This window comes from Cheilinus undulatus, linkage group 9 (assembly GCF_018320785.1).
Source record: "Cheilinus undulatus linkage group 9, ASM1832078v1, whole genome shotgun sequence".
Classification (NCBI taxonomy): Eukaryota; Metazoa; Chordata; class Actinopteri; order Labriformes; family Labridae; genus Cheilinus; species Cheilinus undulatus.
Window position 1 is genome coordinate 2,613,819 of NC_054873.1, and position 15,964 is coordinate 2,629,782.

Here is a 15,964-nt window from a genome sequence, read left to right on the forward strand (position 1 = left end):
ACACACCCCATTCAAAAATGCAGACAAACCAGAGGAGACACTTGTTCATGACAACTGAGGAATTAATAAGGTCATTAAAGATTAACAAGCATAAGGGGGGGCAAACCCTCACACTCTGCTGACAAATCTTCATTTGTGAAACCTTTATTTAAGCAGGAGAAGCTTGTTAAGGTAAAGGCCGGCACAGACTACAGGAATCCATCCAGATTTTGCCCCAACTGCAAAAGAAGCGGAAGGGGACAGTCACGTGACCTGGAAGTACACATAAACTTTTCAAAATAAAAGCCTGAGTAAGGATGGATGGATGACTGCATGGATGGATGGATGGACGGATGCATGCATGGATAGATGGATGGATGGATGCATGCATGGATAGATGGATGGATGGATGCATGCATGGATGGATGGATGGATGGATGGATGGATGGATGGATGGATGGATGGATGGATGGATGGATGGATGGATGGATGGATGGATGGATGCATGCATGGATGGATGGATGGATGGATGGATGGATGGATGGATGGATGGATGGATGGATGGATGGATGGATGGATGCATGCATGGATGGATGGATGGATGGATGGATGGATGGATGGATGGATGGATGGATGGACGGATAGATGGATGGATGGATGCATGCATGGATGGATGGATGGACGGATGCATGCATGGATGGATGGATGGATGGATGCATGGATGGATGGATGGATGGATGGATGGATGGATGGATGGATGGATGGATGGATGGATGGATGGATGGATGGATGCATGCATGGATGGATGGATGCATGCATGGATGGATGGATGGATGCATGGATGGATGGATGGATGCATGGATGGATGGATGGATGGATGCATGGATGGATGGATGGATGGATGGATGGATGAAAGGATGGATGGATGGATGGATGGATGCATGGATGGATGGATGGATGGATGGATGGATGGATGCATGGATGGATGGATGAAAGGATGGATTGATAAATGGAATTTAAGTTTTTTTTCCCATCAAGTTTTGGTATGATGTAGCAATTTTCTTTTAATCATCATAATCATAATAATCATCACTGTTCTTAAATCTGTTCTCTACTATGCCGACATGGTGACCCTGACGAAGACAAATGGCGGCATCTACTGGTGATTTAAATGCTGCTCTCAATGGCTGGACTTGATCTTTTGAAACCAGCAAATTAAAAATGTTCTGTTAGTGTGGATGTAAATAATATTAGGTCCTGTAAATATTCCATGTATTAAATCCATAATCTACATTCTTTAACAGGGCTGTAAAGGTATATCATCACCTCTGTCAACCACACACATAAAAGTACAAAATAAAGTCAACATAAAATTATGATTTATGGAGTGTGTCATTTGTTTTATAACTGTTTGTAAGCATTCTTTTTTTCACAACTTAATGTAAAATAACTTTAAATTAATGATATCTATCATCTATCACTATTCTCTTACTCAGGATTTTACTTTTACCATTTTTCAGAGTTACTTTCCTTATTTTACTGTTTAATTCAAAAACAAAAAAAATTCTGCCTCGTCAATTTTTAACCCCATTTTCAAGCTATTTTTGTTATCACTGTTGTGGCCTCTTTTAACCTCTTTTCACCACTTTTTAGCAAGTTCTTGCCTTTTTCAAGCCATTATTGCCCATCTTTCAATTGTTAATAAATTATTATTATTATTCTATTTTTTATCATCATCATTACTATCATTGATTGAACTTTTTAGCTTCTTCTAATTTATTTTCTGGCATCCTGATGTTTTTGCACATGATGGCTTCGCTATGAAATCTGACAATACTATCCCTACATTTTAGTTCTCGTTTGCATCCATACTGTTGCATTACCATTAAAAAAGCTAATTTTGATTTTAAAAAGTGGCTTTACATTTTGAAACCGGCTATTTTGTGCTCCAGCATAAATAAATAGAAATCTTTTGTTGTTGTTGTTGCAAAGGAGACACTTACAAAGGATGGCTGAGGGGTGGGCACTTCCCTAGAATTTTTTTGCTAATTGGACATTTTAATGCAATTTTTGCACACTTTTAAATAAAAATTTAAATTCAAAATGCCATCAAATCTACGCATCATCTAAGCAAAAACAATGTTGTTCAACCTAAAAAAAAAAAAAACATAAAAAAAACTTAATTAATGATATAATTTTTTCTTAACCTAACTGAGCTAAAAGTGTCATTATCATTCTAAAATTGTTTTACATCATTCTGGAGTCCAACAATTTTCTTTTCTGCCTCCTAAAAATGTCTGAAGGTAATATTTTCTGGAACATTGCATAGGAAGGGTAAGAATTTAGTTAATTTTTTTTAACTCTAAGAAAAAGTCAAAATTATGTCATTTTTTTTTAGAATATGAAAAAATGGATACAGTTTTTTTGGTTACATGTTTCTAATTCTCCTCCATATATACGATTTTAAAAGTAACCTAGATCAAAATTGCAATTTCAGCTGAAGTTGCGTGGGGATGCTGAGAGCTGAATTGTGGAAGAACTACTGAAAATAGCCAAAAAGCACAGAAATAGGTTGTGCAACAAGATATTAAGTTAAGGGTAGCATCATTTTTGTCCAGGCCTGTTTCATGAGTTTGTTTTTTAAAATAATTCTGTTGAACCACAGTTCAAAAGCAATGTCTGATTTTCATTGGTTAATTTTCATTGAATTTTTATTTATTATCACTTTTGTCGGATTCAAGTTATTTCTGTGACCATTGTGGGTTTTTCTATCATTAACAGAGGGGTACCAACAATTTAATCCACGTGTGTATGAAATGAAAACAAAAATGGATTTGTTCTCCCACATTTCTTTGGATCTAGTTATTTTTTCACATCTTTATGACTTTAGAGTATTTCATATCATCAAGGTTAAGTTTACATTTTTATACTGGAGGAAATCTGCAGACCTCATGTTTTAGGGCCAGTTATAATAAGAACATGACATGACCTTGTGGGCCAAGTGTAACTGTACCAAGGGTCGGATTTAGCCTCCAGGCCCCATCCCTGTTCTAGGACAATAAATCCACAAAGACAAACTTCACAGGTCCAGATCTTTATTGAGCTTTCCTCCAGCGAGAGCCACTGCTCTGAATGAGAGAATGATGGTACAACAGAGTAGTTCATATACAGGTCCATACAGACACATGATGAACAATGATACTCTTTAACAGTAGTCAGTTTAAGGATGATGGTTTCAAGCTTCAGCAGGAAGTCTGGAGGACATGTTGGTAAGGGACCTTGCTTTGGAAGCCACACAGAAATATATATTGTTGCTTTTTTATTTGGTAATCATAAGACAGTTTGAAAACTTGAAACAAAAGACGTTAAAAACAAGTTGAGTAATGCTGCCCTAAAGGTTATATCTTATAAAGCCCTATGATCATTGTAGTGTTTTAAGGAAATTTGAAGGAATTTGTTCCAGTGTTTGGAGGATATTTTTAAGGAATCTTGGGGAATATATTATGTCATTTTGGGGAATTTTTTTCACTTTTTCTGGAATTTTTATTGGATTTTTTAGGGAAGACTGTATTAGAATTCAGGCTTTATGGTGACTTTTCACTGAAACTCTTTTTTGAATTTTTTTGGAAAAAAATTTTGGGTAGTTTTATGGGAAGCTTTTAAAGTATTTTTCACAATTGTTCAGAAAAGTTTTAGGTAGTTTCATTGAAATCTCAGGAAATTTTTGTTGATATTTGACATCATTTTTGGTCAGAATTAATTAACTCCTGCTATCAGGTCCTAATAATCCACAATAAGTGGGAGAAACTAAAAATGCATTCCAAACAAAAGATCAGGTCTCAGGAGGATACAGTGAATATCGGGGTGCCTCTTATTATTCCTGAACCTTGTTTAAAGGAGGAAGAAAAATCGGTTTTCCCAGCACTGACAGACATGAGAGGATTTGATTCACCCCAAAGAGAGTCTAAAACAAAAAAAAAGACTTTCTACCACCACAGACACAAAGGAAGCTATTCTGAATATTTAGTTAATCAAAATATCAAAAGAACCAAAGTCAAGGTTTTCCTCAGGTTTCTCTTAGACAAAGAAGGGGGCGAGAAGACCTGCAGGAGAAGAGACCCAGTCCCTTTCAATCTAGTCAGTCGTCTTCCTCTTCCTCCCTCCCTCCCTCTGTTGGGCTTGTTGGGCTCTGCTATCTTCATCTTGGTTAATGGATGCAAAATCAATGGCAAGCTTGGTCTCCTTGGTGGTGAACTGCCTGTAAGAAGAACACACACACAAAAAAAAAAAACATGGAAAAACAACTTAAAGTGTGTTTGAGAAGGACAGTACTTTCATCCTATCTGTCCCCCACCCACACACACACACACACACACACACCCACACACACAAAATTTACAAATGTCAGTGAGAACTGTAAACAAGAAGAATTGGAACAGAGACAAGATGAGGGAAACTAAAAATCTAATCCTTTGACCTTTTATTAAAGATTTTGTAACCGATTTCCTGTAAAAAAAAAACAAAAAAAAAAAAAACGCTGATTCAACTTATATTTGAAGCTTCTGTTTAACCAGCATAAATAAGTCAGATAGACTTAAAATGGAGGATATGTGCTATTATTTGAGTGATATTGGTATCAGCTGGTATTAGCAGTAAAGGTATTTATCCGTATCAGCATTATCAATATTTACATTGTGTATAAGTGAGTTTATTTATCTTCATTCCTTACATTTCAAAGTGTTTTAAGGACAAGACGATGTGGAACAGAGACAAGACAAACTGAAAAACCAAATAAACAGGTCCACCCTGGTTCGGTGGATCATATTTATAATTTAGAAAGTGTGTTCACATAGTTGTTAAGTAAAGCAGGTGTAGGTTTGTTTTATTTTCCTCAGTTCAGACATATTTGTTGTGCATTTGCATGCAATCAACTTTGATAGACTCAGGAAAATTACAAATAATGTTACACTACAAAACCAGTATCAACGTCACCTCCAGCTTAAAATACCACATTAACGTGAAGCACACATTCGTCAGAGATTCTGCTAGCACTTTGGCTAACGCTAAGCTTGCAAAATGAAACGCAATTAATATAGATAAGAAAAATGAATGTTATTTAATCGTGATTAATTGAAATTAATCCACAGCAACCCTGTGATTAATCTGATTAAAAATTTTAATCGTTTGACAGCTAAACTATCACTGGGTCAGACCTCGCTGAGATTTTTTCCTCCTAGTTAAGAAAGCAGAGAAAACTGTTACTCACTCAGATGATATTCCTGCCTTCTCCAACATCCTCTTGGAGGCGATTGTTTCTTTTTTATCCTTGTGCTTATCAGAGTAATAAACCACCTTCTTGAGACCTAAATAGAAGAGAAGAAATAATAATAATAACTCTCACTCTCAAAATAGGAGTGTGAAATAAAGAGCGTTTGAGTCTGTGAGGCAGAGATGTGCTCCGTTACAGAGGAACAAACGTTAAGGACAAAAGCAGGAAGAGGGAGACATAAAAGGACAAGAAATGAACTTTTTTTTTCCCGTAGTAATGTTTAGGTGCAAAAAAGAGCAGAATCACACACTTGATGTTTGAGCTACTACACATATTTTTTCCTGACTAAAAAAGTCATAGAAAAACAGTTATGTAGGGACACCAGATTTTCAAAATCTTCATCTAGAAAAAGAATCAAATAAGCACCAAAACATCGACTACATCACTGCATGGAAGCATCATGCTCATGCTCACTCATGCTTTTGTGTTATTTAGACTGTGTTCTCTAGACTGTAGGAAGAATTGGACAAACCCCGTGTGACGTCAGTCGTCTGCTTACAATAGGCGGAGTAAAACGGCTTTTGAAGCCAATCCGTGGATGCCTCCATATTGAAATCGTTGTCTCAACCAAACTTTGGATCAACCTAACGGCCCGCCCACTAAGCGCGACTTCCTGTCAGCCTGCTAGTTAGCATTCTGGTTGACAGGTATGGAGCCTCTGCCTGCCGAGCTATCTGTCAATCAAATGAGACGCGCCAATCACCGTGAAGTGAGGTTTATCCTAAATATAATCCAAACAATTGTGGTATAAAAAAATTCAGCCCCGTACAGTGGGAGCACAATAAGACACTAGCTAATGAGACACGTTTGGTGTTTTGAACCAGGCTGTAAACCAGTTTATTTCTAGTGTCGAAACCGGCTGTTTAACGTGTGTCCAGACGGAACTTCCGGTGTTCCTGCAGCCGGCCTCAAGTGGACACCTGCGGTATAGCAATTTTTTGCACTTCCGCATTGGCTTCATTTTTTAGGACCGGAGGTTACCGCTTGGTTCTCCCTCTGCAGTGTTTCCCAGAGTGTGGCCTACAGCCCCCTGATGGGCCCTAGAGGTACTGCAGGTGGGCTGCCAGAGGTGATTTACTATGAACATTAAAGTAAGAAACAATTCATGTAATTTTAAAATCAAAATCAAGTTGTAAATCATAATAATATACTTGACAACATTTTTTAGCATTAACATTTTTAATGTTTTAAAAGTTCCAGACCTAACAAAGCATGAGAGAAAGTGCCCTTTTTCCTGGGTGTTTCTTTAAATAAATGAATCCTTCTCCCTCTTTCTCTCTCTCTCTGTATAAATATATATTTATTTATCTATCTATCTATATCTCTCTCGCAGGTGGGGAGATGACAAGTTCCGATGCCCTCCCGACACTATTCTAAATATTGACTAGAGGCTAGTAGCTTCGAAAGCTTGCACATGGTCTCATTATTTTGTTCTTGCTTACTCTTGTGATAAACCCAGTGAATACTGAAGTGGACATTGTCTTCGTGTGATCGATTTATTTTGTAGAAATATGTTGAATATTCATCAATTTAATGTGAGGGTATTAAAATAAATCAGTCATTGGTTAAGCCAGAGGTGGGCTAATATATTTCACTTTCTTTGAACATTTTTAATGAGGAAGAGAAGTACCCTTTTTCTCACTTGAGTCCTTGCCCCCCAAAATGTCTGTGCACATCCCTGCGGTACTGAATTAACTGGTGACACTATCAAACCTTCCACTATGGTGCTGGCTTCCTGGTTGTAAGATATTGACATTACCAGGTTTATGGAGTCACAAAGTATGTCTTAAGACCTAGGTTCTCAACTGGTGGGTAAGGACCCAAACATGGGTCATGAGGCCATCATAACCAAGCCGTTCCCTCACTCCACTACCCATGCTTAACCTCTTTGCGGTCCATCATCAAAATGATTCCCATTGACTGACAGCATTTCTGACTGACTGAAGACCCCCAACAACTGGCCAACTGACCACTCAGCCAAAACATCTGCTCTAAAACCAATCCAGGGCTGCATTTAGCACAGAAACAGGACCTGTGGGAGATTTGGGACATCATGTTTTGGTCAAAAGTGATTCCTGTTTAGGGTCGCGCCAGTAGTCGAGTGGTTAAGGCGCGCCATGTGCGCTGGCGACCCGGGTTCGAATTCGGCCCGTGGCACTATTTCCTGCATGTCTCTCCCCGCTCTCTTCCCTGTTTCCGACTCTATCCACTGTCCTATCTAATAAAGGCCAAAAATAAATCTTTAAAAAAAAAAAAAAAAAGTGATTCCTGTTTAACTCATTGAGTGCCATTGACATATATATACATCAAAGTGTTTTTTCAGCGGCTGGCACAAGGGGGCACTCTCACGCCCCCTGTGAGTAATTTTGGGGCTTCTGGGATATGTAGTCGGAACACTACAGTCAGAAGAGACGGTAGTTTACAGGCAGTGTCAGGGGACACGCAAGCAGGAGAGGACGTGGGCGTATAGGGGGGATGGCATGAAGGCCGTCCAGTTCCAGAGTGTGAATGACAGTGACTGGAAGCATTGTTGTTTATTTTACAATAAAATAACATTTGTAATACAATTTTCAGATGTCTTTTATGTCACTAAATGCAAAATTATAACATTCAAATCACTGTTCTGCTCGACAGACTCTCTTTCACAAAAATGCATTTTTCTCAGCTTTCTAGAAAAAAAGTGGTCTTTTTGGTGAAACTAGCCTCTATTCAACCATCAATCTATCCATCCATACATGTATCCATCTATCTATCTATCTATCTATCTATCTATCTATCTATCTATCTATCTATCTATCTATCCATACATGTATGTATCTATCCATCTATCTATCTATCTATCTATCTATCTATCTATCTATCTATCTATCCATACATGTATGTATCTATCCATCTATCTATCTATCTATCTATCCATACATGTATCCATCTATCTATCTATCTATCTATCTATCTATCTATCCATACATGTATGTATCTATCCATCTATCTATCTATCTATCTATCTATCTATCTATCTATCTATCTATCTATCTATCTATCCATACATGTATGTATCTATCCATCTATCTATCTATCTATCTATCCATACATGTATCCATCTATCTATCTATCTATCTATCTATCTATCTATCTATCTATCTATCTATCTATCCATACATGTATGTATCTATCTATCTATCTATCTATCTATCTATCTATCTATCTATCTATCTATCTATCTATCTATCTATCTATCTATCTATCTATCTATCTATCTATCTATCTATCTATCTATCTATCTATCTATCTATCTATCTATCTATCTATCCATACATGTATCTATCTATCTATCTATCTATCTATCTATCTATCCATACATGTATGTATGTATCTATCTATCTATCTATCTATCTATCTATCTATCTATCTATCTATCCATACATGTATGTATCTATCCATACATGTATCTATCTATCTATCTATCTATCTATCTATCTATCCATACATGTATCTATCTATCTATCTATCTATCTATCTATCTATCTATCTATCTATCTATCCATACATGTATCTATCTATCTATCTATCTATCTATCTATCTATCTATCTATCTATCCATACATGTATGTATCTATCTATCTATCTATCTATCTATCTATCTATCTATCTATCTATCTATCTATCTATCTATCTATCTATCTATCTATCTATCTATCTATCTATCTATCCTTACATGTATCTATCTATCTATCTATCTATCTCTCTATCTATCCATACATGTATGTATCTATCTATCTATCTATCTATCTATCTATCTATCCATACATGTATCTATCTATCTATCTATCTATCTATCTATCTATCCATACATGTATCTATCTATCTATCTATCTATCTATCTATCTATCTATCTATCTATCTATCTATCTATCCATACATGTATGTATCTATCTATCTATCTATCTATCTATCTATCTATCTATCTATCTATCTATCTATCTATCTATCCATACATGTATCTATCTATCTATCTATCTATCTATCTATCCATACATGTATCTATCTATCTATCTATCTATCTATCTATCCATACATGTATGTATCTATCTATCTATCTATCTATCTATCTATCTATCCATACATGTATCTATCTATCTATCTATCTATCTATCTATCTATCTATCTATCTATCTATCTATACATGTATGTATCTATCTATCTATCTATCTATCTATCTATCTATCTATCTATCTATCTATCTATCTATCTATCTATCTATCCATACATCTATCTATCTATCTATCTATCTATCTATCTATCTATCTATACATGTATGTATCTATCTATCTATCTATCTATCTATCTATCTATCTATCTATCTATCCATACATGTATGTATGTATCTATCTATCTATCTATCTATCTATCTATCTATCTATCTATCTATCCATACATGTATGTATCTATCTATCTATCTATCTATCTATCTATCTATCTATCTATCCATACATGTATGTATCTATCTATCTATCTATCTATCTATCTATCTATCTATCTATCCATACATGTATGTATCTATCTATCTATCTATCTATCTATCTATCTATCTATCTATCCATACATGTATGTATCTATCTATCTATCTATCTATCCATACATGTATGTATCTATCTATCTATCTATCTATCTATCTATCTATCTATCTATCTATCTATCCATACATGTATGTATCTATCTATCTATCTATCTATCTATCTATCTATCTATCTATCTATCTATCTATCCATACATGTATGTATCTATCTATCTATCTATCTATCTATCTATCTATCTATCTATCTATCCATACATGTATGTATCTATCTATCTATCTATCTATCTATCTATCTATCTATCTATCTATCTATCTATCTATCCATACATGTATCTATCTATCTATCTATCTATCTATCTATCTATCTATCTATCTATCTATCTATCCATACATGTATGTATGTATGTATCTATCTATCTATCTATCTATCTATCTATCCATACATGTATGTATCTATCTATCTATCTATCTATCTATCTATCTATCTATCTATCCATACATGTATGTATGTATCTATCTATCTATCTATCTATCTATCCATACATGTATGTATCTATCTATCTATCTATCTATCTATCTATCTATCTATCTATCCATACATGTATGTATGTATGTATCTATCTATCTATCTATCTATCTATCCATACATGTATGTATCTATCTATCTATCTATCTATCTATCTATCTATCTATCTATCTATCTATCCATACATGTATGTATCTATCTATCTATCTATCTATCTATCTATCTATCTATCTATCCATCCATCCATCCATCCATCTATCCATCTATCTATCCATCTATCTATCTGCGTAGGAAGTTCAAATGTTTACTCTGGTATCGTTTTGGTACTTAGCATCAGCTGATATCCAGCATCTTGGTATCAGAATCAGTATCAGGAATGAAAAAATGGTATCGGACCATCTCTAATATTGACATTGAGCCTGAGATATTTGCAGTTATAGAATCTGTGCAGGAAAAAATAAACTGAGACAAGTTTAATTAGTTTGCAAGGAAAAGGTCTCAAAACTTAAAACTTTACACAAAAGATCAAATTAATCATTCACAATCTGAGCCACCTTGAGGAAGCAAAAGTTTAAAAAATAAATCCCATCAGTGGCATTATAAGCACTCATAAAGGAGCACTGGAGGGTCAAAATGCATGTTAGCTGGGGACACACACCTGCCTGGATGATGAGCTTGGCACACTCGTTGCAGGGAAACAGGGACACATACACGGTGCAGCCCTTCAGATTAGAGCTGTTCGAGTTCATGATGGCGTTCAGCTCTGCATGGCACACTGTGGGAAGCAACAGAGGCACACAGTAAGAGCAACATATTACTTCTATGACATACAGTGCTTAACAAATTTATTAGACCACCACGCAAAGTAAGGTTTATGCCACACTGCCCTAAATTAACAGCATTGGTAATTACCAAAATCATTTTTATGTTTCTGCAATGGTTAATACACTAATATGTAGAAGCTCTTTAACCCAAATGATATTTTTAATATTTTTAATGCTAAAATAGAATTATTATTGTTATCCATGAATTTTTACATTTACTGATTTACAAAAAAACTGAAAAAAATAGTAAAGCACATTATTATTTCTTGATGAATATGTCAAATTATAGTTATTTACTGTCATTCCTGAACAGAAAAATGAGTTTTAGTGGTTGAATGTTATGCTTGATTCATTTCTGACTTCTCAGAGAAGCCCAGTGAGCCGGCTCAAATGTGGGTGAATTCAGTTTGAAATTCCTCATTCCTGTTCAAAATGGTAAAATGTGGAGAGCTGACTGAAAATGAAAGAGTCAGCATTAAAGCACTTCATGATGCTGGACGGTCTCTGAGACAGATATGACAGGTGGTCTAATACATTTGTTAAGCACTGTATATATTTTTCATATTAGTAACATAAATTACTTTTTTATCACTGCTGCAAAAAGAGGAGACAGAAATAAAGCTTTAAAGAAAGCATGAAACTGACATTGGCATTGTAAATACACTTCCATGAAGATATTAAAAGAGAATTTGAACATGATTCTGTGTTTTGTGAAATAATTTTGTGTTTTATGAAATTTGTCTGCACTTTGGAAATATTAATCCTGTTGGCCTTCAGGGCCACCGTATGTTAGTGTTACACATATGCCAAAAGCTAACTAGAATCTCATTAAACTCAGTGACATCTTAATGACCAAATTACTCTGTATGCAGTTTTGTCACTTCTTATTCGGGACCAAGTATTTAGCAAGCTGGGCTGCCTCTTTGTTTTAGTGGAGAACAGGAGACAAGGGATGAAGTGGGTAAAAGTTGGCATCAGCAGAGATTGATCCATATATGATCTTACAGGTGAATCACTTTTTCATGAAATTATCCATCCTTTTTCAACACCGCTTGTCATGTTTGAGGTCACAGTGGGCCGGAGTCAATCCCAGCTGACATTGGGAAAGAAGTGAGGTTCATTCTGGACCGGTCGCCACTCTCCAGTCAATCGTAGAGCTAATTTATGCCCTGTTTGCCCTATTTTGGACTAGTATTACCTAGAGACCTCTGGTAATTTGTACTAATCATACAGGACGTCTGTGTTTTTAACCCCGTGCAACTCCACCATGTCTGTAAATTGCAATGTTGAAATTCCAGAGCAAGTCACTGACCATATATCAGCACTCAGAGGTCCACAGGTAATACTGATCCCATACAAATTGACATCTTTGTAATTTAGGGTAAATCAGTGAGTATAAATTCTTCATTTTTCTTGGTGGTGAGGAGTGACTGGGGACGCAAGATCATAATCAGGTTAAAGGCACTACTGGTCAATGTGTAAACAACCCCTTTAATCTCAGATGCACTCTAAGTCATTTTGATAAGTGCAGACCTTGTGTGTATGCAGCAAAGGTGACATTTTGATTGTGCCATGGACAGAAATTACCCACTGGGTTTCTGCTGTTATCTGTCTCCTACTTCATGGCCTGCCTGAGCTAACGCTCTATGCTCGAGTTCTGCTACTTTGATTTGTTTCCACTGGTATTTGGATCAGCAGGTTTACAGAAGGTCCAACATTGACTGAGTCAGTAACATTGATTAGGGGTTGAGCGGCCCCCAGGTGCTTAGGGCCCCATAAAGGCTTTGGCTGGCCCTGCACTGAGAGACAAAAGCAGAAATCAGAGCAGCTTCCAAATAGAAACAAAAATTTTTTTCTATGATCCTCTACAGGTCTGAGTGAAACACTATAGCGCAAAATGGCCACAGAAGGACAAGGCTGATGCAGGAATCCTGCCAAAAAATATATGAAAACCACAAATTGAGTATTGAGGGATACATAAAACCAAGTAAATTCCTGATAGATGAACACTGTAATAGAAGCTCTCACCATAGAGGTGTTTGTTGTCCAGTTTGTTCTCAGCATTACGAGCCCATGGTAATGAGCCTTCACAGCCATTTGGCATCCCATTGCAGCCGATGCCGACGATCTTGCCCTCCTCGTTCACTATACAGGCCCCAACCTGCGCACATGATCTACTGTTAAAGGTGGGTCAGGTCTCTATTTTCCACCCAATTGTTCAGATACTTCCTGTAGTTAAAACAAGCAGCTTTGAGAAGTATGGTTAGGCTGATTGACAGTAAGATTGTTCCTTGCTCATTTTGCGGCAGAATAAACCATCAGTCTTGTGGGTTTATATTTCATACAGAGGCATGAGTATCACAAACTCTTCAACACGGGGTAAGTACTGTCAATAAGGGCTATACAAAAGACATACAAACCTTTGAGTTCGGATCTTTACTCCTTTGTGCAGACAGAAAAGCTACAGCCATGAAGTACCTGGAATCCTCAAGACTGAAATGAAAGAATTTCAAAAACAAAACAGGTTTAAATAACTATTTTAACTAAAGATGATTATCAGTATAAAATAGGAGTGTGACGAGATCAAAACATCAGGAGATGTAACACACTCATCTGAGCATCGTGTTCGACACTGTCAAAGCTCACATGAGAAAAAAAGACCACAAAACAATAATAAAGCTATTTCTCTAATTTACTGTAAAAAACAAATGTGTTATTGACAGAAATATTTCTATTGACTGTGTTAAATGTGGATGTCCTCAAAGAGGATGAGAAATAGTTTGATTTTATTGATGCAGCTCTTTAGATCTCAGTCTGTTGTAAACAGTGTTTAAAGTTCTTTCAAAATAATCTCAATTCTTTTATTATTATTGTTATTGAAATTGCAGCAATGAGTGCAGGGTGTAGTAAATTAAAGATGTGGTAGACTATTAAAATAAAAGGTCTGATATGAAGAGCATTAAATGTACAGTTTGACTCAGAATAAGATAAACTATGTACAAGCAGAGTTAGTTTAAACATTTCTGAATAGACCTGAATGCTTCACAATTATGACTTTCAGCACTATAAAGGACATATAATCCACTCATATATTTTTTTCTAAAATTAAAAAACAGTGTAAACTCTCGTCCCTTGAGATACGCGTCTCGTCACACCCCAGTATAAAACTATTATTAAAACTGTCCAAGCAGGTCTCACCTAGACTGAAACTGAAACCTAGAACTAGGCAAACATGAGTGAGGCAAGCAGCTGATGAGTTAGAGAAGGGAGGGTGGAAGGCTCTCAGGCAGAGGGAAGTGAGGTGACTTTGTTTAGGTAGGATTGTCAGGTGATTGAGGGCCACACCCTCACCCACACATAAAGGCACCGCTGTGGACAGCTGTCAGTAGTGTGCCAACTCCTGCCGTTCACACTACAGAGCTGGAAAATAGAATCAGCTTTATCACGACACGTCACTAAATGAGTCATTCAGGCTCACCATAATACCATGGCTGCACCTCATCAGAGAGGAAAAGACTAACTATTCTTTTAGAACACTTATGAGTAACAAACACCTAAACCCCAGTGACTAAACATGAGAAACACAGTTACATAAATTTAGACACAACACTGAAATGCACAAAATCAAAAACACGTTATAGGACAGCTGGAGGCAGAACCATCATTTAAAGACATCCTTGGACGTCTATAATGATGATTAAGTTGTATAATGGCTTGAGTTATAAACCAGTTTGTCCTATTGGTTATAGCCTTAGGCAATCTGAATCCAGAGGGTAGAAGCTCAAATTCAGTATGACGAGGACGATCAGGAGACCATATGATAGGGGGTAGGTGATCTACTACCAACAACTTGACTGGAAACCTTAACAATATGTTCAAACCTGTTTTTATCTCCTACAGAGAAGCTGCTGAACAGAGATAATGGCAAAAGTCACGTCACAATAAAGCAAAAGGAACAGCAGTCACATAGTTGTATTCTTCACTTTTTCATTCAGATTTAACTGGATATTATTTGAGAGATAATGAGTATAAAAAGTCATTCTAAAGCTCCACAATCATCTTCATTCCAACTTTGACTGTTTCGATTTGATATTAAAATAACATTTTAAAAATGACCTACACTTGGGTCCACTCCAAGACCATAAAAATAAATGCTGCAGGTAATAAACACAAAAATAATAGACAGTGTGTTTATGTAACATAAATCAATGCAGAGTAGGAGCTCTTGACTTCAGACATTTTACAGATAGACCAAATACTTCATAGATATGGCAGACAAATCAAACGTTTACCTGTGTGGAAGAGCAGGTGGTTGCTGCTGAGCCTCACCCATTCTTTTCCGGATTAAAGTAAGAAATTAAACAAAGTCGTGTGAGACTGTGGCTGTGAATGCAGACCAGTTCATCCACTAGCATCCACAGCTTCATATACTGTTAATACAGGAAGCTGAATATTAATGACCAAATATGTGTGTGGGCTGGCTTTGACTTTAAACTAACACCGAACATTAATCATCTCTTCTACTTCATACTACAAGACTTATTAGGTAAATTAGGTAACTATATTTCATAACTCCATTATTATACATTTATATGACATGAAACTTACATCACACATCAACCATGTCCTGTATTTTATACTACAAGACTGATTTTGGAAAAAAAAAAAAAAAGTTTTCATGTTTCAAGTTTCATGTGTGATGTAAGCTTCATGTCACATAAATGTATAAT

The 15,964-nt window shown here is 36.1% G+C and overlaps 1 protein-coding gene across 2 annotated transcripts; it reads right to left on the bottom strand.

Moving 5' to 3' along the window:
* Positions 1-3,072: 3,072 nt before the first annotated feature.
* Positions 3,073-15,653, bottom strand: LOC121515335 (deoxycytidylate deaminase-like). 2 transcript variants are annotated; one of them, XM_041796039.1, is made up of 6 exons: positions 15,527-15,653; positions 13,655-13,727; positions 13,263-13,395; positions 11,069-11,185; positions 5,246-5,342; positions 3,073-4,237 (listed from the first exon to the last, which is right to left on the bottom strand). In XM_041796039.1, exons 1-6 carry the CDS (start codon positions 15,565-15,567, stop codon positions 4,114-4,116), a joined length of 585 nt encoding a protein of 194 aa, XP_041651973.1. In that variant the 5' UTR covers positions 15,568-15,653; the 3' UTR covers positions 3,073-4,113. The 2 variants fall into 2 exon arrangements, with proteins under 2 accessions (XP_041651973.1, XP_041651974.1); XM_041796040.1 differs by lacking the exon at positions 15,527-15,653 and adding an exon at positions 14,433-14,519.
* Between the last annotated feature and the right edge of the window lie 311 nt (positions 15,654-15,964).